General features: G+C 48.5%; 1 protein-coding gene across 1 annotated transcript in view; it reads right to left on the reverse strand.

The window, feature by feature from the left end:
* Positions 1-2,824: 2,824 nt before the first annotated feature.
* The window catches only part of LOC146203113 (uncharacterized), a 128,203-nt gene continuing 112,857 nt past the window's right edge, over positions 2,825-18,170 (reverse strand). Inside the window, 1 exon segment of the mRNA XM_084588531.1 lies at positions 2,825-3,985. Coding sequence (XP_084444657.1) covers positions 2,999-3,985 — 987 coding nt within the window. The 3' untranslated portion in view covers positions 2,825-2,998.

The raw sequence follows: 18,170 nt of genomic DNA on the forward strand, positions 1-18,170 counted from the left end.
GGAAATTAGAGCATTGCGAGAATTTTGCTTGATGAGATAACAAAAACATGCGCACCGATGGCAGTGACTGAAGGGCGAATTTTTTTTTCGTTAGATTTACGACAGCGGTTATTATCTCACTTCGTGGTCGCCTGATTGCGCAACCTATACATGTAGAAACAGCTTGGGTGTACTATTCATTGTCTGTTTCTTCTAACTGTTAAAGTTTTGTCTACACGCGGAATGAAAGAAAGCAGTATGGATGTTCTCCATTCAGGACCATATAACGGTAGGTTTTACACTGTCCGCGCGTATTTTCGTAGCAATTTTGTTTTGCAAGAAAGAAAGATGTGCTGCTGTGCCCAATGATGCGGGATCGAATCCCGTCTGAACGGAGGCGAAGAGCGAGGCTTCCATGTGCTGTGCTATGTCAGTGCCCGTTAAAGAACCCCAGGTGGTCAAAATGTTCGGAGCCTTTCACTATGGCGTCCCTCATAGCCTGAGTCGCTTTGATAAGTTAAACCCCATAAACTAGCCAAAGAAAGATATGCCCACAAATGTCGGCTTCTCACTTGGATTCCTATTTTGGGCCCGTGGTGTTGAAAACTTCACCGACGTCACACTCACGTGCGCCACATTCAAACCTAACGCTGAGATAAGGGTCAATGGTAAACTGGCCCGAAACCTTAAACTAAAGCTTTAATAAAAAGCCTAAAGTCTAAGCATAAAGCTAAGCTTAAATTAAGAGTTAAAGCTGAAATGGCGCACTTACAATATGCGTTCGGATGCGAGTCACCAACTATTCCGCCTGTCTGCGTTAAATCTGAAACTTAAACCTGAAGCCTACCGCTAGAGTTAAAGCCCACTGCATCGTTAGTCTGACAAGGAGAAAGCGCCTTTGATGTACTTTTCTCCTTGAAAGCAGCCAGGAGTATAAAGAATGTAAAATCCATGCAAGATCTTTCAATTTTATCGGCTAATGAAATGTCACAGACCAGAAGACGCCTTGAAATGGAATGTTACAGAGCGTGATGCCTTGTTTCAAAGCATGACGTTATATCGAGGGTAAATTAGAGCCGTATTAGCTGCAACTTTGCCGGTACCCGACTTTTGGTGAATATAGCGCTTCTAAATTTCTGTATAGTTCTACATAAATCATGCGCGGCTGAAACAAGCTTTTCAGCTTTATGCAATGTCGTTGTCAGCACAGCTTCCAGGAAAGCAGTACTAGGTCATGCAGTCATACTGTACAGCTTTGGAAATGCTCCCTGATCAAAACAAGGAACACTATCTTGCTACAAAGCTTTACGGATGCTCTGCAATGTCGCGAAACTAACGTTGATATAGGTTGATACACCGATAGAATGTTTTTGTAGCGAGAGCTACATTGGCCACAGGCTCGCCATTTCGCCGTGCCTATCCGTCACGGACAGGCACGGAGCACGGAGAAAGGAGTACAAGGAGCAGAAAGAAGAAGAAGTAGGAGGCGGTAGCTGGCAGCTGACATGGCCGAGCACTAACTGGACGTGAGGCTTCCTGACTTTACGTTTGTCAAGAGCTGCCAACTCGGGCCTCTCCATACATATGGGAGGGTGATATATCGCAACCAGCCTGCCAAAACCCTTGCATTCACGTTATCCACAGGCCACGCAGGCACGTTCATACGGCTCGGTTAAATCGGGGCTTTATATGTTGGCTGGCAGCTTACGTTATCGCGTCATCGCGAATGTGACAGTGAAAGAAAACAGGGAGAAAGCGGTGCTGTAGTGGAGAGCTTCGGACCACTGCGTGATAAGAGGCTTTCGCCTCATCACAGTTTATTGGTCAAAAGTGGCCCCTATGACATAAATAAATCTGAAACCATAGATCAAACTACTATGTGCAAAGGACATGTCTTTTTACATTCAAGCCGAACCTAAGCGGAGCATGCAGATAGCTCTCGCGTAAGTCCAGGTTTAACCAGAAGCTAAACTACAGCTAATTTTTGTAGAGAATTCAGTAGGAAGCCAAACGTTAGGAGAGATAGATCTTTATTACAGAAAAAGATGGCATGAGACCAAGGGTAAAAGAAGCAAAAAGAAACAGTTGTGAATGGCTAGGTCTCGAATTGTAACATTGAAATACACTCCGATAGTTCGCGCAGAACCGTTTTTGCACTGTCCGCTCCGCAAGCTCTATTTATTGGTGCCTACCATCACTTCACTAAAGAAGCGACCACTTGTACGAGGTTATAGGGTCGGGGATGTTAAAGCAACTCGTTGACGGCGAGTTATAACTGAAGCTGAGCGACAGCGACTAGTTTCTCTTGCGTTGTGAAGTACGAAAGTGCGGCCGCGAAAAGAACCTGGGAAGAATAAGCATCTACAGCGTCTCTGCAAAATTTAAATGGCACAAACAAGTTCTTGTCTTGTGCTACGAACGAACCGAACGTCGTGCATTCATGGCGCGTTTAGCCGCTGCAGAGTGACAAGTACTGCCACCTACATGCATGCGCTCTTCCGGCGTCCCTCAAGATTTCAGCGAAAACGTCAGTCGTGACATCACTGGAACAAGAAAAATTGCAAATGATTCGCAATGGGCCTGTCAGAGTAGTAGTTTCCTAACGACCAAAAAAATATATATATATTCAGCTTCATACCATCACTCTCGCTGCCAGCCTTAAAGCATTTAAGCAAATGCAGTGAAAAACATCTGCCCAGAATTAAAGCACTTATGAAAGGGGTTTACAAGTGATTTTGTTTATGATTCTGGAGAAAACTGCCTCGTGATATTCAAACGAGTACAACAGCAAAAAAAAAAAAAAAAAGAAAGGAGGAAAGAAAGAAAGGTTACATGGCATCGAGTATTAGTTCAACGTCCCTGCAACACTCAAGAGTCTAGCAGCACCATTGAAATGTCGGCGCAGTAAGGCTGTGATCATATGAGGTCCGTGAAGGTTGCTGCTAGCACTGAAGTGGCCCCAGGCAGGTGGCGGGCTCGCCACCGGTATTAGTGGCCCTGGATTCGGAATTAAAGCTGGCTATGATTTCGTTGCGAAAAGTGGCAGCCACTTGCTTCTACTGAAAGAACGTGACCTTGCCGTCCCTGGCGACGACAGAGGCCTCGGTATTGCTTGGGACAGGGCTTCTTGGGGAGGTTCTGTTTCGTTACCGATAGAAACGGGCAAAGTCTGTCGGCAGAGTTGCCCAATGGCCGAATAGTCTTTCTTCTTGGGACGGCGCAGCCTTAGGGAGAGAAAGCTTTTCTCCGGAGGCTCTTGTCTATACTTCTGGTGCTGCGTCGTCATATCTCCGAGGGCAGCTTCCTCCATTTGGTTAAGTTCTACACAGGCGTCATCATTGGCACATATTAAATTCTGATCTGGAGAGAGTGGACTGGTTGACGCAGAGAGAAATGCCGTGGCTCCTTCTTCCGAAGATGCAAACCCCGTGGCGCTCTGCGGCAGCACCGCTGCATTGGTCAGCAGTGTGCGTGGAATGTAGCAATGACTTTGGCCAAGCGTGTTTGATATTGCTCTGCTTTCGCTGTGGGCATCCCGAGAGAGGCCCTCTTTGCTTGGCGATGTGCTTCTTGAAGACTTGCGGCCTATTTTGGCCCCAGGATCACAAGACTGCTCGGATATCCACAAGTCCGAAGGGTCATTTTCCGGATCCGTCGCTGCGCGTTCTTTTCTAAAGCGCCTCGCTGCCTTCAATTTGCACGTGGTGCTGTAGGTTGCATCTGCTCCGTCAGCTGCTGTTCCTTGGTCGCTCTTTATATGGTCATTGTCACTCAAGCTGAATGAGATGCGCTGTGGGCTATCGCTGTGGCGTCCAGCTCTTCCTATGTATTCCGGCATTTCATTTCTTGCTTTGCAGCTTGTGGGCGAATCTGAACGCGCTTTCTGGAGTGCCAGCACTGGGTCTCGATTGAAGTGGGTTCGCAAATCCGTAATGTTAGACATGTCTCCAAAGGCGCCACTCAGGTCAGGAGGATCAGGGTTCTTCCAGGCAAGCGTATATGCAACCTGCATCATGACAAAAAAAAAAAAGAAAAAGAATTAGACATTTTATTAGTTCACATGGCCAGAATGTAATCATATCTGATCTGTCTGAGAAGTTGGCGACAGAATTCACAGTAGAAGTTATGCAAAAAAAAATATGGGGGCACTTAAGCTTCGCCTTTTAAGAATAGCACGTGATAGCGTCAATGGCTCCCGTGTGCGGCTCTCATCGCGGTTCCTCATTCGCGTACACACCGTCTCTGCTCACTTAATTACCAGTCCTCTAATTTCTACCTCCGATATCTTACACATTTTTATCTACGTACAGTCTTAAGATACCGCGTTATCCAACTGCTTCTTATAAGTTACCTCCCGACATAGATATAAAGCCCGGCTTTAGCGAAGCCGCATACGAACGTACCGGCGTAGCACAGGAGCAACATGTCTGACTCTATAGACCGTTTTACCGAGAGCAAGAGGGAGAGGAAGAAAATACTCTCTAACCAGATTCATTGCGCCGGCCAATTGTTGCCAGTGACGAGTGGGCTGTGCATTCGCCCACTTAATTCATGCATAGCAGAGCGGCCTCGGTATATTGTCGTTTGAGAGAGCAGATTGCGCGCCGTGTTTCGCGGCGAAACACGGCGCGCAATCTGCTTCACTCATCACAGCGGCTGGGGCACATGCTATCATAGATATCAAAGCGTCACCTGGCGCCGGTTTCGATCTGCGTCTGCTGAGCGCAAGGTATGAGTAAGGGTACAGAGAAGCCTGCGAGGGTAACTGGAGCGGACGGGCGCCGTTAGAAGGCGCAGAACGCAGTTTTGCCACGCTCTTCCACGTCCCGCAATATTGTGATCGTGACAGTACCTTCGATGCGCAACAATTTAGGCCTAGCGACGAGCTCTCGGCGAGAGTGCCGTCGTCCGAAAAGCGCTGCTGTATGTACTGCGAATTTGTCTTCTTTCATGGTGCAGCTGAGAGCGCACGTTTTTCGGCGTTTTGCTCAACAATAAGTCGTGCAAACGATGCTGCTACGACGTACGGAACGGGGATATGAGGTTGTTGCCCTGCAGGACGAATATCAAGGCTGCATAAAAACGTCGACGGATTGTACTTTAGACATTACTTCTTTTATGTGCTATTCTTGAACCGTGGTTTAATTTGAAAGTATATATTGTTCAAGCAGGACAGGTCGATCGTATATCATAATGGGTCGGACTTCACGTTAAATCGATGCGGCGATGACTGGAAAGCATATTTCGTAGTATCTGTATTCCGCGTTCGGTAGCTGCCCGGTTCATTTGCTGTGTGTTTGTGTGTACAGTTACCATTGCGATTATAAAATATAGCTGAAAATACATATATCGTGAAAGATACGACAGATACATCCTTACAGTTAACTCTGACGAGTTCGGCATGCGGAATCTGAGCGCAGTCCTTCGCAGTCGCCCCGGCCGCTAGTGCTGTTTCCAACAGCTACTGTCATGCCAAACGGATGGTATACAGTTTGCGCTCAAACAAAGCACAAAATAGCACCAAGGTGTCGGATAGCTTTCACGAGCACTGCGAAATAGCACTTTTACACTGCCGCATCGCAGCATCAACACACTGCACAGCTCAAGATGGCGTCAAGAGGAGCCGGAGCGGACTTGCCCAGTTTGGCTCAAAAGGGGCGCCACCATTAAACTAAGATTGCTACGCCCAGGCACCGAAACTAAAATCGTCTAAGCTGGCCGCCTCAAACACGAGCAGTGTGCTGATGGCCCCGGACGGGGGGCTCCACCTGGGAGGCGCACCGGACAATAAACTAGTTTATTCCTCCTTCTCTTCCTCCCGATTTGGCAGCTTTTCCATGCTTTGTGACAGGGTGTGATATCGTTACGTCGCACAATCCACGGAAGGATCAAGGCTCGGCCGTGCCACCTGCTATAGCTACCACCTGCCAGAACCATGCCCGTGATTTTTTGTTCACAACGAAACTCGATCGTTGTCAGTGTTGTGACAACGCTGACAACGATCGAGCCCGTCGCGTAGTCCGGGGAAGGGCCACGTTAGACCTTGAGCCGCAGCCGAGCCGAATACGGCTTTAGCCAAGCCGTATTAACTTGCTTCAGTGGCCTATAGGGGTATCGTGAATGCCAGGATCCTGGCAGGCTGATTCTGACATAACCGTCCCATGTGAAACGAGAGACCCAAGTTGGCAGCTCCTGCATATAAAGCCCCGCTTTAAGCAATCTAATGGCTTCTAATGGCGTCTTGGCTAACGGCATGCCTAACCGATCTAAGAAACAATTTGTATTGTGTACTGGAGACTTCAACAAAGACACAAGGAGAAACAATGCTTTCATTGAAGCGGTGAAGACAAAGGATCTGCTACAGTTAAGCTATCTTAAACCGAGAAGTACAACGCAGTGGGGAAACAGTTTGGACCTTGTGTTATACAGACCTGCAGCAGAAGATAGACATGTGATTAACCAAATTGAGACCAAGTCTCAGTACTGTTTACGGAACACCGTGGTGTGTTCATTGGGATTAATAAAGGCAAAGAAGACTAGTCGTTCATTTGTGTGCGATGTCTTTACTCATACCTAAACATCTCAAGCTACACCATGAGGTACACGACATTATGAACCACAAGCGCAGCTATGGAGGTATTGCTAACGCAATTCAACCCGGTTTAACGAGAGCTAAACCACAGCCAATTTTTTTTCAAGGGGGGGAAGAGGGTGGGGTCTAATGTCAGGGTTCACTGCTTTCTTCTTGAACACAGTACACGTACAGGTGCGCAGGTCTAATATTTGTTCTGTTGCCCTTAAAATGCCCTCATAGGAAATAGCAGTTAAGAGGATGTAAAAAAAAAAAAAAATGCGGCATAGCTTCGCTAGCACGACAGCTTTATCGGGTACATTTAATAGGTGCATAAGCCGTAACCAGCTTATCGTTTTCTTTGTGGAAAAGTGTGTTACAATCAAATTTGCTGATCAGTGAAGACTATGGAGGGTGTGAAGGGCGCATATATATATATATATATATATATATATATATATATATATATATATATATATATATATATATATATATATATATATATATATAATAATAAATCTTTATTTCCATCAGGTGCTATACAGATGGAGGGCTACGGAAAAAAAGCTGCCACTTGGCGGCTTGACGAGTCCGTAGCCCCATATATAAGGCAGCGTCTAGGCAACACCAGAGAATCAACACGCGATAAACAAATAAACACTTATTCAATGCGGAATAAAAGAAAAGTTCCTGAGCCAGGTAAAACAAACACCGTCAGCACAAAAAGTAAACAAGCGATAAGCATAGCAAGACACTTGTTCTATGCAGAAGAAAAGAAATGCTAGATAAAACAAACACCAGGGCCGGCTTGCACGATAAAGTCCGAGCTAAGTCCAGACTTAAATGGTGTCTTTAGAAAGACCAAGCTTATTTAAGACGGCTCGAGTTCCGAACGTCGAACGCTTCGGGTTCATGTTCACCAGAGTGGCTTCCCAGAACGGCCTCAGCAACCACTTGGGGCATTTTTCCTCGTAACACAATCTTAAGCCGCAGAAAGCAATGGCACGGATTTTACACAACGCAACATTGACGGAATGTGTACATCTTCAAGCAGGGACAGTGCCAGCGCATCCCTGTATTTCCCTAATTTATCTACTTAGACACCTGGCGTCCTTGTGTCTTAACCAAGACAGCACTAGAGTCGTAATCATACAAGCGACTTATTCAAGTCAGGACTGAAGCCCAGTCTTGACTCCAGTCTTAAGCCGCCATGCTAGTGGCCTATTCTTTAGACTCCAGTTAAGTCTGGACTTAGCTAAGACAGTCTTAAGATTGTTTTGTGCAAGCGGGCCCAGAAAAGATGATCAGCTCAGTCAATCAGCAAACATGTCTCTGAGTTTAACAGTGGAACAGCTAAATAAATCAAAATTCAGTGATTGATAATAGTTTAAAAGCGATGGCAGAGAATAACACAAACGGTCCATACCAGAATTCAAGCGTGGTGCAGCAACCTTCCATTTTTCTCCACGTCTAGTATTATAACACTTCTCATTTGTTTCTAAATGTGCCAAGGCGTCCAGGCTATGAATATTTTTTTTTACTTCATATTTATACCGAGCACTCAAACGGTAGCGGTATAGCTTGTGAGCTGTAATAACATGAGCACTGTGAAAAAATTCTGCAGTGGTTGCATTATAACCAGCATTGTACATGTGGCGCAGATACCGTTTTTGCATACGGAATATTTTTTGTGTGTTAGAGAATGTAGTTGTGCCCCAGACAAGTTGGCAGTAGTTGACGTGCGAATAGAAAAGAGAATTATAGACCAATAGTTTTGTTTTAGTAGAGAGCATGTATCGGAGACGACCGACTACACCGGTTATCCGAGCAAGGTTGGCTAATACAAAATTCACATGAGTTTCCCAGGACAGATTGGCAGTGAATATCACACCTAGACATTTGAAATGATCAACAATGTCAACAGGATGAGAGTTTAAAACAATATCGGCATGAGGAGGAACAGGTTTATTTTTCGGCCGGAAGACAACAGCTTTTGTTTTATTTTCGTTAATCTTCATGCAATTGGATGAGGACCATTGCTGCAGTTGGACTATGGTGTCATTACAATCAGAGATGAGTTTATCGATATTATTGCCAGAAAAAAATATGCTAGTATCATCTGCGTATATAATAAATTTGGCGTTCTGATTAATGTTAACAATGTCATTAATATACAGGTTAAATAGCAAGGGGCCTAATATGCTGCCTTGTGGAACACCACAAAGCAGTGGCAGGACTCGTGACCGCGAGTTGTTGATTTGGACTACTTGACATCGATGGGATAAATACGATTGTAATAACTGTAGTCCACACCCACGTATACCGTAAAAGTCCAACTTCTGCAGCAGAATGTCATGATTCACCAGGTCGAATGCCTTGGAAAAATCTACAAATAGGCCGACTACTATTTCCTTGCTTTCGAACTGCGTTAAAATATACTCTTTCTGGTGAAGCAGGGCTAACTCTGTAGACATATTCTTCCTAAACCCAAACTGGTGTTTCGTTATTAATTCGCAGTGATCAGCAAAATTTACAAGCCTGCAGTGTATTATTTTTTCGAGAGGCTTAGAAAATATAGGTAAGATAGACACCGGACGGTAATTGCCCAATTCATTTCTGCTTCCCTTTTTAAAAAGCACGACTACCTTTGCAGTTTGCATTTTCACCGGAAATGTCGATGTCGTCAGACATTTATTAAAGATATGCATTAGAACTGGTGCTATGACATCTGCGACATACTTTACTGGTTTTATTTGAATTTCGTCGATATCCCTACTGCTGCTGTTCTTTAAATTTTTTATTGTTGAAATTACTTCCCGTACGCTCACTGGCTGTAGAAATATTGATTTTTCATTCCGCGTGCTGATATACCGATACGCATTTGAGGAGCTGCCTGGCGTACTCATGCTTGTAAAGAAATTATTGAATGCCTCAGCCAGTCCCGCCTCGTGCAAAACTTTGCCATTAATCGTTAGTTTAGAAACGCAGCTACGTTGGTTATCGCGACGCAGTAGCGTATTTAATTTGTTCCAGAGCAACTCACTCGGCACATTTTTGTCGTCCAAAAAACGTGAGAAGTACTCTTTACGTGCATTACGTAGTTTTTTCGTTAGTTGGTTCCTATATTGTTTAAAAACGGTCAAATCATCAGGATGGCGGGTGTTTAAGAATTGTCTGTAGAGCTTATCTTTTGCTCTCATTTGCTGGTACAGTTCATGTGTGACCCATGGCTTTCGAATTTTTCTACTCTTTTTGCGTCTCTTAACAGGAAAATGAGCATTGTACACTCTTTTGAAGGTATCTAAAAAAACACTGTAGGCGTTGTTAGCATCATGTATGTTCAGGACTTCGCACCAGTCTATTTGAAGCAGCTCATTTCTAAACGCGTTAAGAGCAGTATCGGTCACTGGCTGGTAGAGACTGTCAGCAGACGAACAGTTTCGACTGGGGGCAACTTGTAAACAAAGGAACACGGGAAGATGGTCACTAATGGAACATGATAGGGCAGCAGCTTTTATATCTTGCGATGAAAGGTTTGTTATGAATATGTCTAGCAATGATTCATATTCAGTTGTTATTCTGGTTGGTACATTAATAACATTTTCAAACCCATATGACAAGAGAATATTGTTGAAATTTGTACTAATAGGAGTGTTAACGCTCATATCAATATTATAATCACCTGCGGCGATCAGGTTATACCTATTCTCTACAACAAATGAAAGAAAGCCTTCATAAAAATCACAAAATGTTGAAATATGCCCATTTGGCGGCCGATAACAGACCGAATATATTACCTTATCTGCAATATATATTGTCACGGTGTTGGCGACTGGGGCTAGCTTAACAGAACAGAGTCGGTACAGGTGGAATTACACGGTCCAAGGTTTAGGTACGTTCTGCGAGTCCGGAGCCGATTCACTTCAACGTCGTTTGTCACTCCGAGCGTCCCCTGGCATTCCTCCCTCCTTAAGCGTAACGCACACAGTTACACGTGCACACAAGCGTACAAAAGCAACCCCCCCCCCCCCCCCCCAAAAAAAAAAAAAAATAGAAAAAAAATTTGTAGATGTAGTTTGTCAGTCCCCGTGCAAAGTACGGCTTCAATCGCAATACATGAACTGTCTCATACATGAATACATGAACGGCCTGTGTGCTCTGATCCATCCGGGAGCACCTCGTAATTGACGTTACTGATGCGTCGCACGATTTTATACGGTCCGAAGTAGCGGCAAATTAGCTTGTCTGAAAGGCCGCGGCGTCGAACAGGAGTCCACACCCACACCTGGTCCCCGGTGTTGTAAGAAGCTTGTCTGTGGCGGAGGTTGTACCGGCGTGAATCCCTGTCCTGTGGCTGGGTGATGTGGACGCGTGCTAGTTGGCGTGCTTGCTCAGCATCTTGGGCAAACTGCTCGGCGTCAGAACAAAGTTCGGTATCTGTTTGGCAAGGGAGCATTGCGCCCAGCATCGTCCGAACCTCCCTGCCGTAAACGAGGCGAAACGGCGTGAAACGTGTAGTCTCTTGGACTGCCGTATTGTATGCGAACGTCACATATGGTACGATCGCATCCCAATCTTGTGCTGGGCGTCGACGTACATCGCCAGCATATCCGCGATGGTCTTATTAAGCCTGTCCGTCAGCCCATTGGTCTGCGGATGGTAAGCAGTAGCTTTTCGATGCGCCGTACCGCTGAGATGAAAGACTTCGGCCATCATTTTTGAAGTAAAGGCAGTCCCTCTATCAGTAATAATACAGGTAGGAGCACCGTGCCGTAGTATGATCTGGTGTACAAAGAAATGGGCAACTTCAGACGCTGTACCACTAGGTAACGCTTTGGTCTCGGCATAGCGAATCGGATAGTCTGTGGCGATGATTATCCAACGGTTGCCACCAGAGGACCGAGGGAAAGGACCGAGAAGGTCCATGCCGACTTGATCAAATGGTGCTCGTGGTGGTATTATGGGCATGAGGAGGCCTGCAGGCTTTGATTGCGGAACCTTTCGACGCTGACATATATTGCCGACAGCTTTTGACATAGCGCTTAACAACAGTGGCAAGGTTGGACCAGTAGAATGTCTGTCGTATCCTAGCAAGTGTGCGAGAATAGCACACGTTGCCAGATGTTGGTTCATCGTGGCACGCGGAAAGGATTTCCTCTCTCAGAGCTGTGGGTACCACGAGGAGGTATGTTCTTGACTCGGATCTGGAGTTCTGCTTATAAAGCACACCACCTCTCAGGCAGAAAGTTGAGAGGCTCCGAGAAAAGCACTTAGGTATTGTGGCTGGCTGACCTTCTAAATAATCAATCAGTGCTCGTAATTCTGGATCGGCACGCTGCTGATGAGACATATCTGAAGCATCAACAGCTCCGAGGAAACTGCCAGCGTCATCCGCGTCTGGTGAAGCGAGCTCGACAGGCGCACGGGAGAGCGTGTCAGCATCTTCATGCTTATGTCCGGACTTATAAACAATAGTGAGATCGAACTCCTGTTGGCGAAGGCTCCATCGCGCCAGGCGGCCGCATGGGTCACGCAGGTTGGCCAGCCAACACAAAGAATGGTGGTCAGTGACCACTTTATATGGGCGACCATAAAGGTAGGGGCGAAATTTCGCAGCAGCCTAAATAATGGCGAGGCATTCTTTCTCAGTAGTTGAATAGTTCATCTCGGCGCGGGATAAAGTACGGCTGGCATAGGTGATGACTCGTTCAACACCCTCTCGACGTTGCACGAGAACCGCCCTAAGGCCAATGTTATTGGCGTCGGTGTGTATTTCTGTCTCCCCCTGCTAATCGAAATGAGCTAGAACAGGCGGCGATTGGAGACGGAGACGCAGCTCGGCAAAAGCAGCTTCTTGTTCGTGACTCCAAACAAAAGGGGTGTCCCCCCGGGTGAGCTGAGTCGGCGGTACAGCGAGATCAGCGAAGTTATCGATAAAACGCCGGTAGTAACTGCACAAGCCGAGAAATCGGCGAACAGCTTTCTTGTCACGTGGAATCGGAAATTCCGTAACAGCAGCAATCTTGTCAGGGCAGGCTTCACGCCGGCGGCGCTGACGACATGGCCGAGAAATTTAAGCTCTCGGTAGTCAAAGTGGCATTTCTGTGGCTTAAGTGTGAAGTTAGCGGATTGAAGGGCTTCGAGTACTGACCGCAGGCGCTTAAGATGTTCTGCAAATGATTCTGCGAAGACCACCACGTAATCTAGGTAGACTAGACAACACTGCCATTTAAGGCCGGCGAGGACAGTGCCCATCACCCGCTGAAATGTGGCCGGCGCGGAACACAGGCCGAAAGGTAGAACTTTAAATTCACAAAGACCGTCGGGTGTGACGAAGGCCGTTTTCTCACGATCTCGCTCATCGACCTCAATCTGCCAGTAGCCACTTTTTAGATCGATGGACGAAAAATACTTTGCACGCCGAAGGCGGTCGAGAGAGTCGTCAGTCCGCGGCAAGGGGTAGACATCCTTCTTGGTTACGGCGTTCAGTTTGCGGTAATCGACGCAAAAACGTAACGTGCCGTCTTTCTTCTTAACTAGAACGACCTGGGAGGACCACGGGCTATTGGAAGGCTGTATAACCTCATCTTCGAGCATTTCCTTAACTTGTGACCTAATAACTTCGCGCTCGGTCGAAGAGACGCGGTAGGGGTGCTGGCGGATTGGGCGCACATTACCCAACGTCACGATCTGGTGCTTGGCGATGGGAGTTTGATTCACTTTTGACGACGATGCAAGACACTCTTTGAATTCGAGTAACAATGAAAACAGCTGGTCACGCTGGCTGGCCGATAGCTCTGAGCTGACACCGAGATTGTCGAGGGATATGGGCGGTGGCACGGTTTCTGTGGATAAGCACTCGCAGACATCAGAGATGCGCTCGGTGAAAGCTACGGAAGTGTCACGAAAAAGGTGCCGATACTCGTGCGAAAAATTTGTAACAAGTACCTTGGACTGACCACGGTGAAGATGTATCAAACTGCGGGTCACGTAGACTCCTTGTGTCAACAGTAACGATACGTTAGTTTCGGCTATTGCGTCGCCATCGTTAAGGGCATTGCATTTGACATTAACGAAGGTGCGGTTCGGGGTGGCAGAGTGAACACTGTCCTCATAAACTCGAAGCACATTAGTGGTCGTTTTGCACCGCTGAGGGCCACTGCTTTCTCAGTAGAAAGCGAGACCTTAGAATTCCGGAGATCAATAATTGCGCCATATTCACGAAGAAAATCTACGCCCAGAATCAGGCCACGCGAACAGCTTTTCAGAACAAGGCAGCTTACCACAAATGTTGATTCTTGAATTTGAACTCTGGCTGTGCACATGCCCAGAGCAGTAATAAGATGACCACCCGCGGTGCGAACGTGTGTGCCAGCCCACGGAGTCAAAACCTTCTTGAGAACTGCGGCAAACTGGCTGCTCAAAATAGAATAATCAGCGCCAGTATCCAACAGAGCTCGAACATGGCGACCATCCAGTACTACGGGTATGTCCAACGAAAGCTGCTCGCGAATGTCAGGCTTCTGAGTCTTTGAGTGCTCTGCGCCGGTGTACGCGGTCTGCTTCACCTGCAATTCGTCGTCGTTGCAGGTGCGTTGTTGCAGCGTCTGTTCCACCGGCAGTTCGTCGTCGTTGCGGGTGCGTTGTTGCGTCATATGTCCCACCGGCAATTCGTCTTCGTTGCGGGTGCGTGGTTGTGTCGTTTGTTCCACCGGCAATTCGTCGTCGTTGCGGGTGCGTCGTTTCGTCGTCGGTTCCACCGGCAATTCGTCGTGGTTGCAGGTGCGTCGTGGTGGCATCGAGGTGGCGTTATGATCGGTAACCGCGGCCTTTTCCAATGTCGATGCGTAGTCTTTCCGTGTCCGCATCAATGGGGGGTCTCCCGGCCCAGCGAGCCTAGCCCCGAAGGTCGCTGGTTTCAGTTTTCCCTTTGGGGACTGGGCGGAGCGGCCCTGCGCTGCCCATGAGGAACTCGTAGCAGATGGCGACGGGTGAGACCTGGTGATCTAGATGGTCGCAGACGAGATGGAACAATCCGGCGCTGATCATTGACGAAATCTTCAACGGCTCGAAGCCGTTCGCCGTAGCGAGGCCGCGGAGAATCAGCGGAAAACCCTTCGACACCCAGTCGACGGTAGGGACAGCGCCGATAGACATGACCCGGTTCGCCGCAGGGAAAGCATAACGGCCGAACGGCCGTCGGTCGCGGGTACGCCACTCGTCTGCTTTCAGCGTAGGCGGTCAAGAATCTGTGACGTACTGGATCACGGGGGCTGCTGTTTTCGGCCCAGCTACGTTCGGAGGAATCAGGGACGGCGACGAGGGTGGAGAGTATTGCAGCACCTGGGAGTATGTAGGGCGGTGACACTCAGGTGGTGTAAAAGGAGGAGTAGGGCGAGGTTCACCGGTTGGAAATGGAGGCCGGAGCACTTGCTGCACCTCGTCGCGGACAACGCTGGCAATGGAGGAAGGAGCTGGTTGAGGTGTGCCATATGTCAGTCGGAGTTCGTCGCGCACAATCGAACGTATGAACTCCCGTAGCGCCGATGTGTCCATTGTTACACTTGGGTCGCGAGTGCCGGGGTTAGCGTACCGCTGCCAGCAGTTATTACGTGCGGCGCGCGGCCCCTCGGTAGCGTTGGCCTGGCGGCTCCGTGGACGGCGGACGGCATCAAAGGTGCCAGCAAAGACGAGGCGTCTTTTAACGAAACAACCTTTACTGTAACATCAGGAAGAAACGGGCAGTGAAGCTGACCCGGAGAGATTACAGACACTCTCACACAGCTGGTGTCTAGCGTCGTACCAACGGCGCGTCAAAGTAGTCTCTCTCTCAGCGGAGTCGGCCGCTGCTTTTTATAGTTTTTCCAGTTCACAGGGAAAGGGTAAACCCTCACAGGAAAGGGAGAGCCAAACATGTTGGTTCACGACGAATGACTCAATCGCAGGTGTTCCGACCTCATCTCCTCCACCTCCTGCAGACAGGAGAGGGCGACGCACTTTCCCTCGATCTCCAGGCTTGGCCAGCTTGTGCACACACACGCACGCACACACATTTGGCGCGTGGCAGGAACACGCTGAGACTTGTCGGCGGGAGGAAGCGTTGCGCGGCCGATGAACGGCGTCGAAATGGCCGATCCGCTCGCGGTTCTGCCTGTTGCTATGCGGTGGCCGCGTCAGCTGTCCCACTTCTCGGTGGAGAAACGTAACAGACTGCCCCGCCGGGGAAGGGAGATCCCGAAGGGCAGGGGACTGCATCCGCTGTCCGGAGGGATCGGGATGTTGCTGCTAGTCGGGGTTGTCCGACTCAGCTTCTCTTGAGCCAGTCAGCCTGAAGAATTCCTTGGCAAGTCCGGTTTTCCAAGGCACTCTGCAACTTGTCTTCAGGAGAGATTTCTGACAACCCGCAACGTCACAACCACGCTAAAAACTCAACCGTTCAGCCAGCAAGCACGGCACAAACTTCACTAAGTTTTGCCAGACTATTTCCCTCTTATGCCCCCATCAATATTAAAGGGCAGCTCAGCAGCACTTGGAACGCGTCCACAAATTTGAAAATCGCATTTTCAAAACAGCACTTCAAACAAAGATAATACAATACAAAGGTTTAAAATCCTATGCCAGGAAGAAAAACAACAAGTGAAAATTGAGGCTTCTTCTCACGTTAAGGGCTTCGACTTAAGCCATCGGCGTTACCGTTGAGATCACCCTTTTCACTAAAGCTTCGGCTGTCCGTTTCTCGGAACAACCGTACCTTCCTGTTTCTGTGCAAAGAAACGCATGAGCATAAGTCACTAGCTTTGCTAAACAACCTATCCCTCTCCTTACGTGTGGCGCACCAGTCACGCATTTTCTGGGCACGGGCGCATTTGTGCCTTTGGGATAGTCGCTTTCTTTTTCGCGATAACTTCAACTTGTTCCATTCTTTCTCGCGCCTGCCTTTCCGCTTTTTTCTGCGGCAGCACTGGAACACATGCCTTCTGCTTCCTTTTCGCAACCGTATGAGTTCGCTCTCCTTACGATGGCAGCATTCTTTATCGCGCCTGCCCTTTCGCGTTTTTCGTCGGCAGCACAGGAATACTAGCCTTCCGCTTTCTTTCTGCAATCGTTTGCTCTCCTTACGATAGCAGCATTCTTTCTCGCGCCTGCCTTTCCGCGTTTTTCGGTGGCAGCACTGGAATACTAGCCTTCTGCTTTCTTTCTGCAATCGTTTGAGTTTGCTCTCCTTACGATGGCAGCATTCTTTCTCGCGCCTGCCTTTCCGCGTTTTTCGGTGGCAGGACTTGAATACTCTAGTCCTACTTTCTTTCGGCGCGAGCTCTGGCAAGCTAGCGGTCAACGTTCTAGCGGTAACCGGAGCTAGTAGGACACCGGTGTCGTCGAAGGGGTCAAAGTGCGGTGCAGCGTCTGCATCGCGGCCAGCAGCGCATGACTCACCTTCAGACAAGTCCGAACAACAACTGCTCACGCCTGCCCCTAAGCTAGGCATTTCCTCTGGCAGCGCCGCGGCTGCATCGCTTGACTCACTTTCATTCAAATCCGAACAACCGCTCATGCCAGCCTTCAAGCTAGGCATTTCCTCTGGCTCGCCACTCACGTTACACGGGTCCTCCGATGAGCCGCATCGCTCAGCGCTAACCGGCGCACGATCAAGCTCATTCGACAGCTGGGGCGCTTCGGATTGCGTGAGGGCCATAGGTGCTACGTCCGTGTTCGCGCTGGGGTTGCTTTCGCGAATACAACCCAGCGTGCTATCGGAGCACGAACGACTCTGACTCTGCTCTGGTCGCTCGCTGTCGCCTTCGCAAGTCTCGCCGCTATCGGAGCACGAACGACTCTGACTCTGCTCTGGTCGCTCGCTGTCGCCTTCGCAAGTCTCGCTCTCTACAGCGTACGCGCACTCCTCGTCGGTCTGCCCTGGCTGATCACAACTCGCGGGTTGCGCAGCTTCCCTGATTGGCAATTCGCTTTTCTGCGCGCCCTGCTCTACAACACAGTCGATTTCGGAGACTGAAAGTTTCTCCTCTCCTAGCTCGTTTCCAGCTCCGTCGCGCTCTACACAAGCTTCTGCTTTCGACTCGAGAGGCGGTTCAGTTATTGCCAGTTCCCCACTCTCATTTGATGGAACTGTATCTCCTGCAGCTACTTGGGTCGGCATGCACTTCACCTCGCTTAACGGCGTCACTTCGGACTTCTCGCCGATTAAGCATGTGCTAACCGTCTCAGCTAGTGGCTCGACCAAGGTAACACGATGCTCTTCTGTTCGAGAATCGGTCGGCTCACTACTGCGGTCACGTTGCTCGGCCGCTTCCCCAAGCTGTGTCTCACACTCCGGTGCAAGTTCGATTTGCTTCGGAATTTCCGCACTGTCTAGCCATTCGCTTACAGCGGCTTTCAACTGATAGGCCAAATCAAAGTATGCCTCGTTACAATGTTTCTCGCTCTCATATCTCTTCCGAAGATCCTGAGGCGTTATCTGATATCGTATCAGCAATGACTCTTTTAGTTCATCGTAATTTTTCAAGCGGTCGCCAACCAATCGCTTGATTTCTTCCGACGCTTCAGCGGAGAGAAGAGCTACCAACTTCTGCGCCCAACTATCTCGCTCGAAGCGTTTACTTCT

This window comes from Amblyomma maculatum, chromosome 1 (assembly GCF_055883805.1).
Source record: "Amblyomma maculatum isolate TAMU_Amacu chromosome 1, ASM5588380v1, whole genome shotgun sequence".
Lineage (NCBI taxonomy): Eukaryota > Metazoa > Arthropoda > Arachnida > Ixodida > Ixodidae > Amblyomma > Amblyomma maculatum.